This window comes from Canis lupus, chromosome 14 (assembly GCF_011100685.1).
Source record: "Canis lupus familiaris isolate Mischka breed German Shepherd chromosome 14, alternate assembly UU_Cfam_GSD_1.0, whole genome shotgun sequence".
NCBI classification, from domain to species: Eukaryota; Metazoa; Chordata; class Mammalia; order Carnivora; family Canidae; genus Canis; species Canis lupus.
Window position 1 is genome coordinate 38,216,434 of NC_049235.1, and position 18,999 is coordinate 38,235,432.

The 18,999-nt window shown below is 34.6% G+C and overlaps 1 protein-coding gene across 6 annotated transcripts in view; it reads left to right on the forward strand.

Moving 5' to 3' along the window:
- MPP6 (membrane palmitoylated protein 6) overlaps positions 1-18,999 on the forward strand; it is a 111,265-nt gene that overhangs the window by 36,324 nt on the left and 55,942 nt on the right. For 3 of the 6 annotated variants that reach the window (XM_038557130.1, XM_038557127.1, XM_038557132.1), the window contains exon 2: positions 10,314-10,435. In XM_038557130.1, coding sequence (XP_038413058.1) covers positions 10,319-10,435 — 117 coding nt within the window. In that variant the 5' untranslated portion in view covers positions 10,314-10,318. The remainder of the gene's footprint in view (positions 1-10,313; positions 10,436-18,999) is intronic. The other 3 variants (XM_038557129.1, XM_038557131.1, XM_038557128.1) reach the window with 1 other exon arrangement.

Below are 18,999 nucleotides of genomic sequence, written 5' to 3' on the forward strand. Positions count from 1 at the left end.
TTTGACATGAAGAACCAGATTTACTTTGGCCTCTACACTCCTAACATCTGTGTTGGGAACCCTTCCCATGCAGATTACCCACTACTGTCTTTGCAAAGAAAGGCATACTCTTGTATATGGGTTTCTGTATTTGCTCTGTATGGCTGCCCCTCCACTGTACCTGCACCTTTGTTGACTCCAAGCTTAGATTTTTGTCTATGAATACTTTGGGAATTACTACTTTGTATTTTGTTTTAAATCATTAAATATCATAAATTCCAGATTTTGAGTAGGATCAACTCACTTTGGTCATTTCCACTAGAATGCTTCCTCTGGTATCTACCTGGTTTCCCATCTTATCCTGTGACCACCATCAAAGAGTTAACATTTTATTGCTTTCCTGTACTCTCTCAATGTTAATAATGCACTAGGAGGTATTGTTGTAGGAGTTTTCCATGTATTATTTAGCAGCAACAACCTTGTGAGATACTGTCATTCTCCATTTAACAGGTGAAAGAAGCTGACTTGGGGATGTTAGGTCACTTACTCAGCTTTTTAGGACTTGTTAAGTGGTAAATCCAGGCTCTTAACCACTAAGCTTATCACCTGACTATAGTTCCTTCGTAGTGTTCTTATCATCTGGTTTTATACACATTTACAGATTTTGGTCTACTAGTTTGAGTTTTTGACGAGTATGTCTCTAGTCTCTTCAATTGTGTAACATAACATCATGCCTCACCTGTAAGCCCTCAGCTAATGTGGATTAAATTAGCTGAGCACATTCAGTTTTCTTTGATTTAGCATAACTATAACTAAATTAGAATTTCAATATATTAGCTTGAGAGCTAAGGTATTGACAATATAAGGAAAACAAGCTTATTAGAGAGAGAGAGAGAGAGAGAGAGCACAAGCAGGGAGAGCTGCAGGCAAGAGGGAGAAGCATACTGCCTGCTGAGCAGGGAACTCCAATGTAGGGCTCTATCCCAGGACCCTGGGATCATGATCTGAGCCAAAGGCAGGTGCTTAACCAACTGAACCACTCAGGTGCCCCAGTTGTGTCATAATTTAAATTTTAAAGAAACTTGATCCAAATTTCAGTAGATTTTTTATTTCTTGGAAATACATTTTTAAGAAGAATTTTGCTGCTTTGTTGCAATTATCTAAGAAATAGTCCAAATGACTTTAAAATTATGCTTAAATCTTTCTAAAAGCACATAGAAAGAGATTTCATTTTTCATTTAAAGAATTCTATAAATTATCCAGCATGGTTCTAGTGAAATAACAGAAATAAATTTTAACATGTTATGAAAATTTGACTTATATTTTCGATGAGAAATCTAGTTTGTTGAGTCAAATAGGAATGAATATACCACCAAATGTGGTCACCAAGGATTTTTTATATTAAAATAGGCTCTAGGCCTAATTTATTAAGAATAGCTCATTTAATTAGTTATAGTTCTAAAACTGGGTAGAAATCCTTACATAAAATAATTCTAAAGAGCATTTGGAACAATATAGGTAGGTAAATGCCATTTATTTTATTATATTTGCCTTATATGCTGAATTATAGTATAGAAAGTTAGAAACATATTTATATATAAGGAGAATTACTGAAAAAGCCATTTTAATAGACTAAGCGTTGAAACTACTTCTATCTTTATATCTTTATGACATAGAATTCGTGGAAAGTTGATAGCTTTAAGATTAAGGCTTTATAAACTACACCACATTTTGCCAATTCCAAGTATTGTGCAGATGTTTTGTTGATAAATAATATATAATTTAAAACTGTTCTTGATTTTAATGAGAAAAATGTTACATTTTTGTGACTAAAACTGTATTATGAAGAACCTAGGATGTGTACCAGATTGTGGGCTGGTTTCTGGGAATATAGGTTTCGACAAGACAAATATAATTTCTATGCTTGTCAAACTTAGAGTTTAGAAATTATACATTAAATAAATACCAAAATAATTATAGGTCTATCGGAGTCACAATGTATAGAATATCATGAAAATATATATTAGGAGAATTTGTCCTAATCAGGGCAACCAGGGACATAGAAATTCTGTTCCTGAAGGATGAGTATGAATTAGGGACACAAAGTGGTTGCGCATATCTGGTGGTAAGTGGAGGGGGAGCTTTGCATCAGGACAGGGATTAGATTGGTATAACTAAAGCTATAAAGAGTGGTGTATATTGAATCTAGCAATGTTCTAAGGTGGCTTATGCGTCATAAAATCTACATTTCAGTTACTCACACACATGTACATGAGGCTATTGTGGTAGTCTGGCATAGAAATGATAGCTAAGACTCCTCAGTGAGTGATGGAATGAAATTGTTGGATTCCACAAATTAGGAGGCAGAATCTACCTTTGCTATAAATTACTTTTCCTACTGTTCCAAATATTTTTGCTATTTTTTTGCCCATTTTTTTCCTGTTTATTTTTGTGGGGCTTTACTTTCATTAATACTTTGCTACTGTTTTAATAGAGGCTCTGAAGGGAAAAAATATAAACTCAGGTAGTCATTCACCATATTTAACTGAACCCTCCTGACACAGATTTGAAATGTCACTTTTAACATATATTAACGTGGTTAGCTTTAACCTCTTTCAAGATTTGTCTGTTGCCATGCCATGACTGCATGATTTTAATTTATACTGTTTATACTGTTTTTATCCTTGATAACACAGGTACCTCATTTATATTTGTGCTTTTTTTTTCCTAAAATTATTGGCTAGTTTTACCCATTTTCTCTTTCAAATAAATTTCAGAATAGCTTTTACAAAAACTCCTGTTGGGATTTCTATTAGGATTTACTCATTTTTTTTAAAGAATAACTTAGAGAGAATTGAGATTTTTATAGTATTGACTCTTCCTATCCCAGAACATAGTCTCTTCATTTATTTATTTTAAATATTCTTTATTCGTTTTTCTTATATCTATCTGGATGAACACTTTTATTTTAGCATTATTTCTTACTCGTAGATCTTGTTGATGTTTTCTAATTGATTATAGCTATTATTTAGAAAATTTTCTTTTTTTGTTTATTGCTCCTATATCTAGTCCCTTAGCCAACTTTAACTAACTTTAAACTAACTTAAATTTTTCAGCTGATTCCATGAGACTTTTCCAAGTAGCTAGTTATATCTTTGGCTTAATATATTATTAATTAATTAATTAATATATTTTTAACATTCATCTTTTTTTTAGAGTTTGATCAAAACTTTCAGTATAGAGGCACTTGGTAGCTTAGTCGGTTAAGCATACAACTTGGTTTCTGCTCAGGTCATAATCTCAGGGTCATGAGATTGAGCACTACTACATCAGGCTCTGCACTCAGTGGGGTATCTGATGGAGATTCTCTCTCTCCCTCCCTCCCTCTACCTCTCCCCCCACCATAAATAAATAAATCTCTATAAAAAAAAGCTTTCAATGTAGTTTTGAAAAGTAGCGATCTTAGTGGGTGTTCTGGTCATGTCTCTGACTTTAATGGTAAAGCTTTTGCCATTTCTTTATTAAGTATGATGTTTCATATAGATTCTGGTATAAAATGACTTCTATTACTATGGTATGACTTTTCCATTAGGATTCAGTTTTGAATTTTATTTAATATAGTGTGTTCAAAGCATTGAGATGATAGGATTTTTTTCTTATAATAAACTACATTATATATTTTTTAATGTCAAATCATTTTTTACATAACTAGGATAAACTCTACTTGGCCATTTTTTTATTTTTTATTTTTTGGCCACTGTTATTTTTTAAAACCTGGTTACATTCAGTTTGCTTATATATTGTTTAAGATATTTGCCTATTTGCTCATAAGTGAGTTTAACATAAGTGAGTTTTGAAATCTGCATAAAAGTTGGAATACTTTAAATCTTTTCTGTTTTTGTTTTTGTTTTTTAACGCAAAGTAGCTCTTCTTGAAGTTTTGATGGAATTTCTTTTTTCTCCCAAGATTTTATTCTTAAGTATTCTCTACACCCAAATGGGCCTCTAACTTATAACCCAAGATCAACAGTTGCATGCTCTACTGACTGAGGTAGCCAGGAGCCCCTGGTAGAATATTTTTTTTTTTTTTTTCCCTGGTAGAATTCTTAAGTCTTTCCTGGCCTACTGTCTTTTTAAGAAGGTAGATCTTTGAAAACGTTTTTAGTTTCTTCTTTTATGATCTGTTTCTATCTTCTAAACCTCAGTAGTTGACATTTTCCTAGAAACTCTCTACTTGACTAGATTTTAAAAATAGTTTATTACATTCTTTTATGACTGCAGTTATTTTCTCGTTGCATCTCTGTTACTTGTGTCTTTTCTTAATCAGACTAGCCAAGCATTTATGTATTTTTATTGGTCTTTTGAAGACCCAGCTTATTGATCAAATTATTTTTTTATATTTTTTATTCATTTTTGCTTTCCCTTTTATTCCTTCTTTCTTTTTATGGATATCCTATCACCTTGTGAATATTGGACTTTTGTGATCCACAGCAGTTTTATATTTTTCTTCTCATTGAGGAAATTTACTAGTGGCAGAATTTTTCAGTTTGATCTTCCTGCACACTATAATTTCATCTTTTTTCTTTCTTTTTCTTTCCTTCCCCCTACCCAGTAATTCTGTTTCATTGGCAGTTAATGCTTCTGTTTGTTAAATTTGGTGAGTCATATTTATGTTACTTGTTTTCATAAGTGTTCAGTGATTCCTTATTCAATCTGTAAATGAACAATCTAGATTAAGTATATTTTTCTCTCACATAAGAATACCATTTATATATGTCATTTAGCTTCTGAATAAAGGGCCTATCCTATAATCATTATGGAGGAGGAGTAGAATTTGCAGGAAACTCACCTTCTGAGTTTTGGAATTTTCTTTTCTTCCTGGAAACCTCTGAGTAAGTGGGAACGTTTTGCTTCTCTGGCACTGCAGAGAGCTTCCTATTTTATATATTAAGCTTTTACATACACTAGAGTTGATAGGTTTAGTTTATGTTATAAATGTTATAGGGTTAATTCTCATTACTCTTATAATTTTCTCATTTGTTTTTTCATATGCTTTTGGGATTACTTTATTAAAAAGGACAATTGCATTTTTTAAGTGGTTCATGTTATTAGGTAACTAATTTATAAAGTCAAACCAGTGGATTGATATACAGGGAACCATTCCTTCATACTGCCCCAAAGCATCCCAATACATGAAGGAGAGACCAATTATGCCCTGTCAGAACACTGTTCATTTTGTTCATGACACAGTATGGAATGAAAGTGTCAGAGCAGATCCCTGCATCCCAGAGAAGTTGTGTTAGTATTTTTACATCCTAGTGTAACTGGAGCATGTACACCTACTACCTCACCAATTTTCCCACCGGTTCCTGTCTGCCTTTCCTACTAATCCACTCTGAGATGCCCCAACCTCAGATGGTTCCCATTCACCCAACTGAAAAGGAGAAGATATGGAAGAAACCAAGTCTCCTTATTCCAACTCTTCCCCTTTAGGATTAAATAGCATGGAACAGGGCAGGTAAAATATCAAAACCAAGAAGAAAAAGTAAGGAATTTTAAGGAAGCTTTGACAGGTATGTTAAGAATAACATCTGAATTCAACTCCAGAAAAAAAATGCTGTCAGGGAAAACACAGTCTTAGGGAATGTTCTGAAACTGCCCACAAGAAAGGACTAGGGAGTGCTCCTTTAGGCATTGAGCTCTAGAAGCTTCTGACTCAGTGAGGCTTTGGCTGGACCAATCTCGATCTGCCCAGCAAGTATACTGTAATCTGTCTGGCTCAGCCCAGCAAGAGTTCTTCAGTTCAGCTCCATTGCAGAGTATTTCTATTTGTTACGGTGTCTTTAAAACTCTTCAAGGAGGTGCTTGAAATGTTTACTCCCCTAACTGGAGGGGAAGTAACTGATGGTTGTTGGGGAAACTAGGAAATTGGGTTAGGTCTCCAGCTGCTGACTACTTTTGTTGCTGAGAGCTCCCACTTTATGCCTTGGCCATGGTAGCCAGCTTGGTCAGGGTCTCCTGATAGAACAAGTACTCTAGCCACAGACCTCTGTCCCATAGTGGGCCATCTCAGCCATAGAATATAGTAAAGGCTTTGAGTACTTCTTGAGAGAAGTATTAGTGATTCAAAGATCTAGCAGTGGGGTGGAAGTTCTTCCCCATAAAACGATGAGGATGCCATCCTTAGCTTGAAATGGGATCTCAGAGGCATGGACAACGGCCAGAGCTTTCATCCTGGACAGTTGTAACAATTCTGATTTCCCTGGCTTTCCAGATGTAGCAACCTTGTATCATCCATCATATTCAGGGAGCTGGGTTCAAGCTGGATATCCTAAAGCTTGAACAGTATAATCTCCCCTCCTTGAAGTCTTTGGGGACATGAGGTCTCCTTCAAGATTTCCTTGTAAAGCACACGATTTGCTTTTTCCTAAAACTAAGCAGCAGAACAAATATCAGGTTCCTGTAGACATTCACCAGCACAATGTTGCCCCTGGACAACCAGTTACTGCCGTATGCTGTGACTTCCCAACCTGTGTAGAACTGTGTTGGTTTTCCCTGCTCCCTGCCTCATCAGCCCAGGTTTCCTGGAGCCCCCTGGCCATTTTCTTATGGGGAAAGAACAAGTCAGACCTGGCCTGAAAACATGTGGATGGGTCTATTGCATTTTGATCAGAATCCCATTAAATGTACCAATTGGTTTGGGAATGCTTGGCAACCTAATAATATTGATCCCTTTTCCAGAACATGGGATATTTGGCAGATTTATCAGTGTTTAATTAAATTTCATATAATTGGGGCACCTGGGTGACTCAGTCAGTGGTTGAGTGTTTGCCTTTAGCTCAGGTCAAAGTGCTCCTGGTGTCCTGGGATCCAGTCCCACATCAGGCTCACCTCAGGGAAGCCTGCTTCTCCCTCTGCCTATGTCTCTGCCTCGCTCTGTCTCTCATGAATAAATAAAATCTTTTTTAAAAATTCATAGAATCAAGAATCAGTAGCAACCTATGAAGATCTTTAAAATAACCAAGGGTATATTTTACCACCTCCACCACTTTTCCTCTGACTTAATTAAGCACCGATATAAAAATTTAAGTACCTCAAGAACCAATACAGAAGGTACATCTTAGAAAGATTTTCAGTATAACGATTTGGTGATATTAAGATATTGTTGTTTGTTAGGTGTGCTAATAGTATTTTGGTTACATTGTTTTAAAAGAGCCCTGATCTTTTAGACATATATACTGAGATGTCTTTTCTGGGATTTGCTTCAAAGTTATATAGGATAGAAAGTATATAGGGGTCTGAAACAAGGTTTGCCATGAGTTAGTAGTTGTTAGAGCTGATAATTATTTAGTTCATTATATTATTTTGTCTCCTTTTACAAATGTTTGGAGTTTATCATAATAAAAGTTAAAAATAAATATAGACTGTCAAAGAAAAAAGACATCATGAGAAGTAGAGCTAAATATAGCTATAAGATAAAACTTCTAAAGATTATTGATTCTCTTGTTCTCTACGCACTGAAAGGTACACATTGAGCCTCAAACAAAATTATGAAATAGACTATGTATTTTTTATTTCCTAGGTCTCCTTTCTTCATTTTAGCCCAGTGTAGATTTTCCTTCACCTTGTTCTAGGTGCACATTTTTCTCCTGTTTACATCTTTGAGAATTGTCGTTCACAGAGTGAATAGGAGACCTAGAGATGAGCCTGTTCAGATTAAAGTACAAAAGAACACTTTGGGAGGGATTTAAGGAGTAGAAGTCAGGGAATAGGTCTGATAAAGTGTTGAAAAAATATTTGAGCGCTTGGAAAAAATTACTGACAGAAATGATATGTAGGATTCCCATTTGTTGACTTTATTAAAAATTGCTAGTCTGGGGATAGGGGAAGATAAAAGCTTAACCCTCTAGTACTCTAACAGAAAATAAAGTCTAAAATGGGTAAATGAAAAAGAAGCAATATTAGCATATTATCCAGAAATACAGTTGTGACTAAATGAAACTATAATAAATTCAGAAAAAAAAGAAAAAAAAAGAAGAAAAGAAAAAAAAGAGAGAAAAAAAAGAAAAATAAATAAATTCAGAGTGGTGTAAGTTGGGAGAAAGGAGGACAGTAGGGACCAGAGAACTGCAGTATTTCATTATAGCCAATAAGTACAATCTGATTTTTAAAAGTTTATATTTTATTTTAATAAAAATAAAAAATATTAAAACCTGCAATTTTATTTAACTTATTCCAAGAGGAATAAGAGGAGACAAAACTAATAAAATTAATCTGAATAATATTAAGACTATGATATTGAGTGAAGTAGGAGTCTAGCTTCACTCTCCTACATACGTGAATTCTGTTGTCACAGTACCATTTGTTGAAAAGACTGTATTTCCTCTGTTGAATTATCTTGCCACCCTTGTTGAGAGTCATTTGACCTTAAAGATACAGATTTATTTCTGGACTTTAAGTTGTGTTTTTTGTTTTTTTAAGATTTGTTTATTTGGCGGGGGGAGGGTAAGAGGAGAGAATCTTCAAGCAGACTCCCTACTGAGTGTGGAGCCCGATCACATGACCATGAGATCATGACCTGAGCAGAAACCAGGAGTCAGATGTTTAACCAGCTGAGCCACCATGTACGCCTGGACTCTTACGTTTTATCTCTCTATGCTATCATCACACAGTGTTGATTACTGTAGCTATTTAGTCAGTTTTGAAATGAAGTGTGAGTCTTCTAACTTTGTTCCTTTTGAAGATTGTTTGCCTATTTTTATTCCACTGCATTTTTTCATATGAATTTTAGAATCAACTTCTCAAGTTCTGGAGGGAAAAAAAAACAACAACAAAAACAGGGAAGAGCCAGTAGAGATTTTGATAGAGATTGCATTAAGTCTGTAGATCAATTTGGGGAGTGTTGCCATCTTAAATTAACAATATTAAGTCTTCCAATCCATGAATGTAGGATATCTTTCTATTTATTTTAGTCTTCAGTAATTCTTTCAGTGATGCTTTATGTTTCAGTGTACAGGTCTTACACTTCCTTTGTTGCATTTATCCCAAATTTTTTTTACTGTTTTTGATGCTGTTGTAAAAGGTATGTTTTCATAATTTCATTCTCGGGTTATTCATCGATAATATTTAGGAATGTTTTTGATTTTTGTATTTTCACCTTGTATCCTGCAACCTTTCTGAACTCATTTATTCTAGTAATTTTTTTTTGGCATATTCCCTAGGATTTTCTATATACAAGGTTATGTTATCTGCAAAACAAGATAATTTTACTTACTCCTTTCCAGTGCCTTTTATTTCTTGCCTAACTGCCTTGTTAGGCAAGAATCTCCACTACAATATTGAGTGTGAGTGGCAAGATTAGAGATATTGCTTTGTTCCTGATCTTATGGGAAGGTATCCAGTCTTTTACCATTAAATATGATATTACTTACAGATTCTTCATAGATACCTTTCCTCTAGTTCAGGAAATTTCCCTTCTAAGTTTGTTGAATGTTTTTATCGTGAACAGGATTTGGATTTTGTCAAATGCTTTTTCTGTGCCCATTGAGATATCATGTAGTTTTATTTTATGTTCTGTTAATACAGTGTATTATACTGATTGATTTTCACTTGTTGAAGCATTCTTGCATTCCTGAGATAAGTTGTACTTGGTCCTTGTGTACAATCCTTTTTATATGTGGCTAGATTCAGTTTGTCAGTATTTCTTTAAAAGATTTTTGTATCTGTGTTTATAAAGGATATTGACTGTAATTATCTGGTGATACTATTTTTTTGTGGATTTAGTATCAGGATCTCATAAAATAATTGGGAAGTATTCCCTCCTCTTTTTTTTTTTTTTTTTTTTTTTTTTTTGGAAGAGTTTGTAAAGTACTGGGTTTTTTTTTTTTTTTTTGTGAAGTACTGGTTTTAGTTCCTCTTTAAAGTTTGGTAGAATTTACCAGTGAAACCATCTGGTTCTGGGCTTGTGGGAAGTTTGTTGATTACTAATTCAATCTCTTTATTTTCTTATAGGTTTATTAAAATTTTGTATTTCTTCTTGAGTAATGTTTTAAACTAAAAAATATATATATAAAGCAAGTGTAAAGTGGTAAGTATGTTAAGGTACTCTGATAAAGCCTAAATTGTGTATAAAAACATGTCCTCCCAATTCAGGGGAATTCAGTGTGAAACTTAATACCATTTTTAACAATTCACGTTTTTAAAACATGACTTTTCAAAAGTGTTGTTAATGTCTTTATTTGAATTATTTTAAATCTATCAAATATTTTATAATTCTATTTCATAATGGCTTCGAATTTAAGGGTTTGGTTTCTTTTTTTGTTGTTTTTATCTCAGCAGCAATGCAGCAAGTGTTGGATAACCTTACGGAGCTCCCTTCATCTACAGGAGCAGAAGAAATAGACCTAATTTTCCTCAAGGGGATTATGGAGAATCCTATTGTAAAATCACTTGCTAAGGTATAGTGGTTTATTCATAAGCTTACTAAATAATTTTTAAGATTGTCTTTACAGACATTACTATTTCAGAACTTGATACGCTTTTGGCTTAGTTAGCAAATAATAGCGCTTATCACATAATGAAATCTTTATGCACACAAAAATTAAACCGCTTTTGCCTTCCCTGTGCTAACTTAAAGTACAAGATAAAATAACTTTTAGTTTTAGCCTAACACATTTAAAATTTTAGGGGAAATTATAACCAGTCATATTATAACAGGACTTAAAAAAAAAACCTAGTACTGTCTCCATTTCAGCAAAAGCAAGATACTGATTTTCTGTTACGTTAGACTGTACCTGTTTTTCATTTCAGTTCTTGATTTCCTATATCTAGTACTTTTTGAAAACTTGTTTTCTTTTGGATAACCTTGATATTTTAAGTCTATTTTTATAGTCTATTATGAGTCTCCTTAACTCCTCTGCAAATAGACTTTTACAGGTATTGTTGGTCCAGTTTATTTCACTTACAATGTTTCTTGTATTAATTTTTATAAACACCACTAAAGCTTGGTGTATTAACTACTTCACCACCCTGTTCTCCCATTCTTCAGCATTCCTTCAAATGATTCTTGCTTTCAGAAACCTGTATCACGTGCCCTCTATGACCTCTCCTTCATGTCATCATCTTGTCTTTACATTTGCTTTTTGCACTCACAGCATGTTGATTTCACCCTCTCTGGTAATTGTTATTTTTTTTTTTTTTTTTTTTTGGTAATTGTTATTTTTTATAAAGATTTTATTTATTCATTTGAGAGCATGGGGGTGGTGCAGAGCAAAGAGAGGGAGAGAGCGTCTCCAACACACTCCCCATCATGCACAGAACCCAATGCAGGCTCCATCCCGTGACCCCAAGATTATGACCCAAGCCGAAATCAAGTCAGAGGCTTAACCAACTGTGCCACTCAGGCAAGCCCAAGAATTGTTTTTTAATCACAGTCTATTACTTTTTTTCTTTTAACTTTGAAACATCACACCTTTTACAATATCTCCCATTTGTTAAAGTCAATGATACAAATTCATTTTATTCACAAACTTAGTCATTTCTAAGATCACATGATATAAAAACTTTGGGTCCTAAGTAGAACTCTAATCTACTTGTGTATCACCCAACTGGAATTTTTATTTTAGTTACTTTTTTAAAAATATTTATTTTTGAGAGAGAGAGTGCATAAGCATGAGCCAGGGGAGAGGTGGGGAGAGGGAAAGAGAATCCTCAAGCAGAGTTCCCACTGAGCATGGAGCCTGACACAGGGCTCCATCCAGGAGCCCGAAATCATGACCTGAGCTGAATCCAAGAGTCAGCTGCTTAACTGACTGAACCACCCAGGTGCTCCAGCTTTAGTCATTTTTTTTGAAAAAGATTGTATTAATTTATTTATGAGAGATGCAGAGGGAGAGGCAGAGAAATAGACAGAAGGAAAAGCAGACTCCCTGCAGGGACCTGATGTGAGACTCGATCCCAGAGCCCCAGGATCACAACCTGAGCCAAAGGCAGATGCTCAACCACTGAGCCACCCAGGCATCCCTAGTTTTAGTCACTTTTGATTTCAGTTTTGCCAAAGTTTATTAGATAGTCCTCTATCTTAATAGTAATAGGATATGGTTTACTTTCAAATTCAAGCTTCTTGTCATAAATAACAATTACTATACTGTATCAAGATAAATTACCTCAGGGTCTATTGAAATATGTAGAGGCTATTTAAGCCTGTATTAACTAGTTTAGGGCTCAGCACAAAGTCTGCTTGGATTCTCTCTCCTTTTCCTTCTGTCCCTCCTGTTCATGCTCTTTTTCTTTCTCAAATATATAAATATGTTTGAAAAATTAAGAACAGAATCAACTAATAGTATCCAGCATTCAAGCAGTTTCTCAATTAATAGAAACAATGACAGTTTAGTATTCCTACAATGAAAGAAAAGAAATCCCAGGAGGAAAGGAAGACTTCTACTTCCAAGAAAGAGATATTTAGTCACAGCTGGCCAACATTCCCTGTACAAGAAATAAAAAATGGTTGTTACTGAGGAAACAGGAGTATGTTGCTAGACAGGAACATGTGACTAGTAATCATGAGAAAAATAACAAACATGAACACGGGATGGAGTGGGGGTGACAGAGCAGAGGGAGAGGGAGAGAGTCTCAAGCAGACTCCTAGTTCCCCTGTCATGGGGCTCCATCCCTTAACCCTGAGATCATAACCTGAGCCAAAACCAAGAGTCAGACACTAGCCAACTTAGCCACCCAGGCATCCCTCCACATCATCTTTTTAAAAACATTTTTCTTTTGAAATATAGTTGACACACAACATTACATTAGTTTCAGCTATACAACATAGTGATTTGACAAGTCTATACATTGTGCTGTGCTCACCACTAGTGCAGCTACCATCTGTGATCATATAACACTATTACAGTACTACTGACTGTCTTCTCATGCTGTACCTTTTGTCCAAGTGGCTTATCCATAACTGGAAGTCTGTATCTCGTACTCCCTTTCAACTGTTTTGCCCATCCTTCCACCTACTTCCCCTCTAGCAATCATCAATTTGTTCTCTGTATTTGTGGGTCTGTTTCTGTTTTTTATTTATTTTGTTTTTTAGATTCCACATGGAAGTGAAATCATAGTATTTTTCTTTTTTTTTTAATTTATTTTTTATTGGTGTTCAATTTACTAACATACAGAATAACCCCCAGTGCCCGTCACCCATTCACTCCCACCCCCCGCCCTTCTCCCCTTCCACCACCCCTAGTTCGTTTCCCAGAGTTAGCAGTCTTTACGTTCTGTCTCCCTTTCTGATATTTCCCACACATTTCTTCTCCCTTCCCTTATATTCCCTTTCACTATTATTTATATTCCCCAAATGAATGAGAACATATAATGTTTGTCCTTCACCGACTGACTTACTTCACTCAGCATAATACCCTCCAGTTCCATCCACGTTGAAGCAAATGGTGGGTATTTGTCATTTCTAATAGCTGAGTAATATTCCATTGTATACATAAACCACATCTTCTTTATCCATTCATCTTTCGTTGGACACCGAGGCTCCTTCCACAGTTTGGCTATCGCTGCTATAAACATCGGGGTGCAGGTGTCCCGGCGTTTCATTGCATTTGTATCTTTGGGGTAAATCCCCAACAGTGCAATTGCTGGGTCGTAGGGCAGGTCTATTTTTAACTCTTTGAGGAGCCTCCACACAGTTTTCCAGAGTGGCTGCACCAGTTCACATTCCCACCAACAGTGTAAGAGGGTTCCCTTTTCTCTGCATCCTCTCCAACATTTGTTGTTTCCTGCCTTGTTAATTTTCCCCATTCTCACTGGTGTGAGGTGGGATCTCATTGTGGTTTTGATTTGTATTTCCCTGATGGCAAGTGATGCAGAGCATTTTCTCATGTGCATGTTGGCCAAGTCTATGTCTTCCTCTGTGAGATTTCTGTTCATGTCTTTTGCCCATTTCATGATTGGATTGTTTGTTTCTTTGGTGTTGACATAGTATTTTTCTTTGTCTGACTTATTCCACTTAGCATAATACACTATAGGGGCATCCATGTTTTGCAAATGGCAAGATCTCATTTTTTATGGCTGAGTGATATTCTGTTTTGTATTTATATATATGTGTATATACACATATATATATTTACATACACAACACACACACACACACCACACACATCTTCCTTATTGATTCATCTATAGATGACATTTGGACTGCTTCCAAATCTTGGCTATTGTAAATAATGCTGGAATAAACATAGAGGTGCATATATCTTTTTGAATTAGCATGTTTGTTTTCTTTACATATACCCAATAGTGGGATTACTAGATTATATGGTATTTCTGTTAATTTTCTGAGAGACCTCCATTACAGTTTTCCATAATGGCTGCATCAGTTTGCATTCTCACCAGCACTGCACAAGGGTTCCTCTTTATCCACATCCTTGCTAACACTTATTTCTTGTCTTTTTTGCTTCTAGCCATTTTGATAAGTGTAAGATGATCTCATTCTGGTTTTAATTTGTATTTTCCTGATGATTAGCAGAGCATCTTTTCATGTGTCTGCTGGCATCTGTATGTCTTCATTGGGAAAATGTCTATTCAGGTCTTCTGCCCATTTTTTTTTTTTAAATTTTTATTTATTTATGATAGTCACACAGAGAGAGAGAGAGAGAGAGAGAGAGAGGCAGAGACATAGGCAGAGGGAGAAGCAGGCTCCATGCACTGGGAGCCTGATGTGGGATTCGATCCTGGGTCTCCAGGATCGCGCCCTGGGCCAAAGGCAGGCGCTAAACCGCTGCGCCACCCAGGGATCCCTCTTCTGCCCATTTTTATATCAGATTATTATTATTATTCTTTTTTGGTGTTGACTTGTTAGAGTTCTTTATATATTTTCCATATTAATTCCTATAAGATATATCATTTGCAAATATCATCTCCCACTCAGTATGTTTCCTTATTGTTTTCTCGATGGTTTCCTTCACTGCAAAAGCTTTTTACTTTTATATAGTCCCAATATACCACATCACCTTTTTTCATTCATCTATTGATGGACCTTTGGGTTACTTTCAGAACTTGGCTTTTTTAAGTTGTGCTGCAAACAAACAAAAAACTCTAAAATATAGTGAACAAACTGGTAGTTGCTGGAGAGAGTGAGTAGGGAATGTGTGAAATGAATAGGGAGATTAAGAGGTACAAACTTCCAATTGTAAAACATTTTATATATATATAGTCTTGGAGATTAAAAGTTTAGCATAGGGAATATAGTCAGTGATACTGAAATAATGTATGGTGACAAGCAGTAACTACACTTACGGTGAGCACTGAATAATGTGTTGATTTGTCAAATCAATGTACACTGAAACTAATATAACACTATGTTAATTATGCTTTAAGACATAATCAAATGGATATTCAAGGACTCAAAAATATAATATCTGAAATTTAAAAAGCTCATTTGATGGGGTTAATGGATTCAGTAACAGAGTTATTTGAAAAATCCCCAAGTATCTGGACATTAAACAACATACTTCTAAATAGTCTCAGGGCAGAGAAGAAATCACAAAGAAACAGAAAAAAATATTTTGAATTGAATGAAAATGAAAATTATGTCAAAACAATGCTTATAGGAATAATAAAAATAAGATTATATGTTTAATATAAGACAAATAGACAAAGTCAATATGACTTTAAATATATCAATAAAATCAGTAAACCTGCAGCTAGACCCAAATTACTAGTAACAAGAGTGAAAGAGAGGACATCACTACAAATCCAACAGACATTACAAGAATAATAAACATTATGAACAACTTTAGGACAATATGATAACTTAGATGAAATTGACTAATTCCATAAAAGATACAAACAAGCCTATATAAGAATAGAAAACCCAAATAACTCTATATTTTTTTAAACTAAATATTGCAGTTTAAAACCTTTCTACAAAAGAATCTCCAGCCTAAATGGCTTCACAATAATATTCTATCAAACATTTAAGGAAGAAATAATACCAATTCTACTTGATTTCTTCCAGAGAAAGGGGAAGAGAAGGAAACATTTACTATTTTATGAGACTTAGTGTTACCCTGTTAGCAAAGCCAGCTGTAGACATTTCAAGAAAAGAAAACTGCAAAAATGGTATCCTTTATGAACATAGACTTCAAATTCTTGAGAAAATACTAGCAAATCAAATTCAGCAACATATAAAAAAAGATTATACTCATTGTCAAATGAGTTTTGACTAAAAAAATGCAATACTGCCTTAGCATTTGAAAACCAATAAATGTTTGTCACAATTTTGTTGATATGATAAAAATCATTTGATTATGCTAATAGTTGCAGGAAAAGCATTTTACAAAAGTGAACATTCATTTTTGACATAAACTAGGTAAACTTAGAAGAAATAGTCTCAACCTGATGGACATCTATTAAAAAAACCACAGTTAAAAAAAGAAACAAACAAACAAAAAACCCCACAGTTAACATCATAATTCATGATGAAGATAGAATGCTTTCTTTATGGGATCATTTCTGTTCAACCATCACTTATATTCACTTTTGTACTTGGGGTACTGGACAGTACAAAATGACAAGGAAAAGTAGATAAATAAAAGGCATACAGATTAAAGAAGAAAAAATAAACTTTCTTTATTCACAGATGACATTATTGTTTCTGTTGAAAATCCTAAGAATACACCAGAAGGAAGAAAAACAAACCTAGAACTAACAAGTGAGTTTAGCAAAGTCATAGGATACAAGATCAATCTACATAAATCAGTTGTATTTTTATATACTAAAGAAATAGGAGTGAATTTAACAATATGTGCTAGACCTATACACTGAAAACTTAAAAAGACTTTGTTGAAATTAAAAGCATACATGCATACATACTTCAGCGTTTGGAAGGCTCAGTACTGTTAACATGTCAGTTCTCCCCACACTGATCTGTAGACTCCATAGAATCCAAGTCAAAATTTCAGGCTGATATATTGGTACTGAAATTTATGAAGGACCTAGACTAAGCAAACCAGTTTTAAAAAAGAAGAAAATTTAATGTTCTCCACAGCCTGATTTCAAGGATTACTATTACCCTATAATAGAGAAAACACTGTAGTATTGGCATACACATCACTGGCACAGAATAGAGCCCAGAAAGAAACCAACACATGTATGGTCAGCTGATTTTTATCAGTAGCACCATGGTAATTCAATGAAGAAATGATAGTCCTTTCAATAAATGTGCTGGAATAATTGAATATTTATATGCAAAAAAAAATTAACATCATCTTTTTCCTCGCATTATGAACAAAAATTACCTCAAAGTGGATTATAGATCTAAAAGTAAGAGCTAAAATTTTAAAACTTTAGAAGAATACATAAGGATAAACTTTGCAACTTTGAGTTAGAGAAAGAATTCTTAGATAAGACATAAAAAGCATGAAGCATAATAAAAATTTGATTAATTAGATTTTATCAAAATTAAAACTTTCTGCTTCAAAAGACACCATTACAAAAATGAAAAGGCAAACTACAGATTGGGGGAAAATATTTGCAAAACATAGCCAGGCATACCTCATTTTATTGTGCTTCTCTTTGTTGCATTTCACAGATACTATGGTTTTTGTTTTTGTTTTTTAATTGAAGGATTGTGGCAACTCTGCATTGAGCAAATCTGTATCATTTTTACAGCAGCATTTGCTCACTTCATGTATTTGTGTCACGTTTTGGTAATTCTCACAGTATTTCTACTTTTTCATGATGATATTTGAATTGCTGCAATCTCATAATAAACCTTTTAGTGAGTGAGGAGGTTTTTTCTTAGAGAATGTGCAAACCCATGAGCAGGTTGGGGAGGGACAGAAGGTGAAGGAAAGAATCTTAGACTGTGCGCTAAGCACGAGCCTGACACAGAGCTCAGCCTAAGGTGCTGAAATGAAGAGTTAGCCACTTAACCAGCTGGTCCACCCAGGTGCCCCTAAGTGAGGAGTTGTTTCTTATGGGTGAGGAAAGACAGTGATTTTTTGAGATGGAATCTATTTTTGATGAAGATGCTATGAAGATTGTTGAAATGATAGCAACAGATTTGGAATGTTACATAAACTTAGTTGATAATGCAGTGGCAGGGTTTGAGAAGATTGACTCTAAATTTTGACAGAAGTTCTACTGCAGGGGAAAAGCTGTCAAACAGAATCTTCTGCTACAGAGAAATTTTTTATAAAAGAAAGAGCCCATTAATGCAGCCGACTTCATTGTCTTATTTTAAGAAATTGCCACAGCCACCCAGACCTTCAGCAACACCACTCTGATCAGTTAGCAGACATCAAAGTCAGGGTGCAACCCTCTTTCAGCAAAAAGATTATGACTTGTCAAAAGCTCTGATGGTGGTCAGCAGTTTTAGCAATAAGGTAATTTTTCATGTATATACAATGTTTTTCAGACAAAATGTTATTGCACACTTAACAGACTACCCTGTAGTGTAAACATAACTTTATATGTGCTGGAAAAGCAAGAAATTCATTTTCCTGACTTTATTGCAATACTCTTTTTGTTGCAATGTTCACTTTATGGTGGTGGTCTGGAACTGAACCTGCACTATCTTTGAGAAAGCCTATATCCTAAAAAGGAAGCTGTTCATTCATTGCTGGTAATAATGCAAATAGTACAACTACTTTAGAAGACACTTTGGCATTTTCTTACAATATTAACATAGTATTACCATACAATCCAGCAGTGGTACTCCTGATAGTTACCCAAAGGAACTGATGATTTATGTCCATACAGAAATCTACAAGTGAGTGTTTATAGCCTATTTATTCATAATTATTAAAATTTGGAAGCAAACCATGATGTTTTTTAATAGCATAGATAGTGTTATGCATTCATACAATGGAATATTATTCAGCAATAGAAAGAAATGAACTGTCAAGCTTCAAAACAACATGGAGGAAATGTAAATACATATTGCTAGATGAAAGAAACCAACTGGAGAAGGAATACACTATATGATTCCAATTACATTACATTCTGGGAAAAA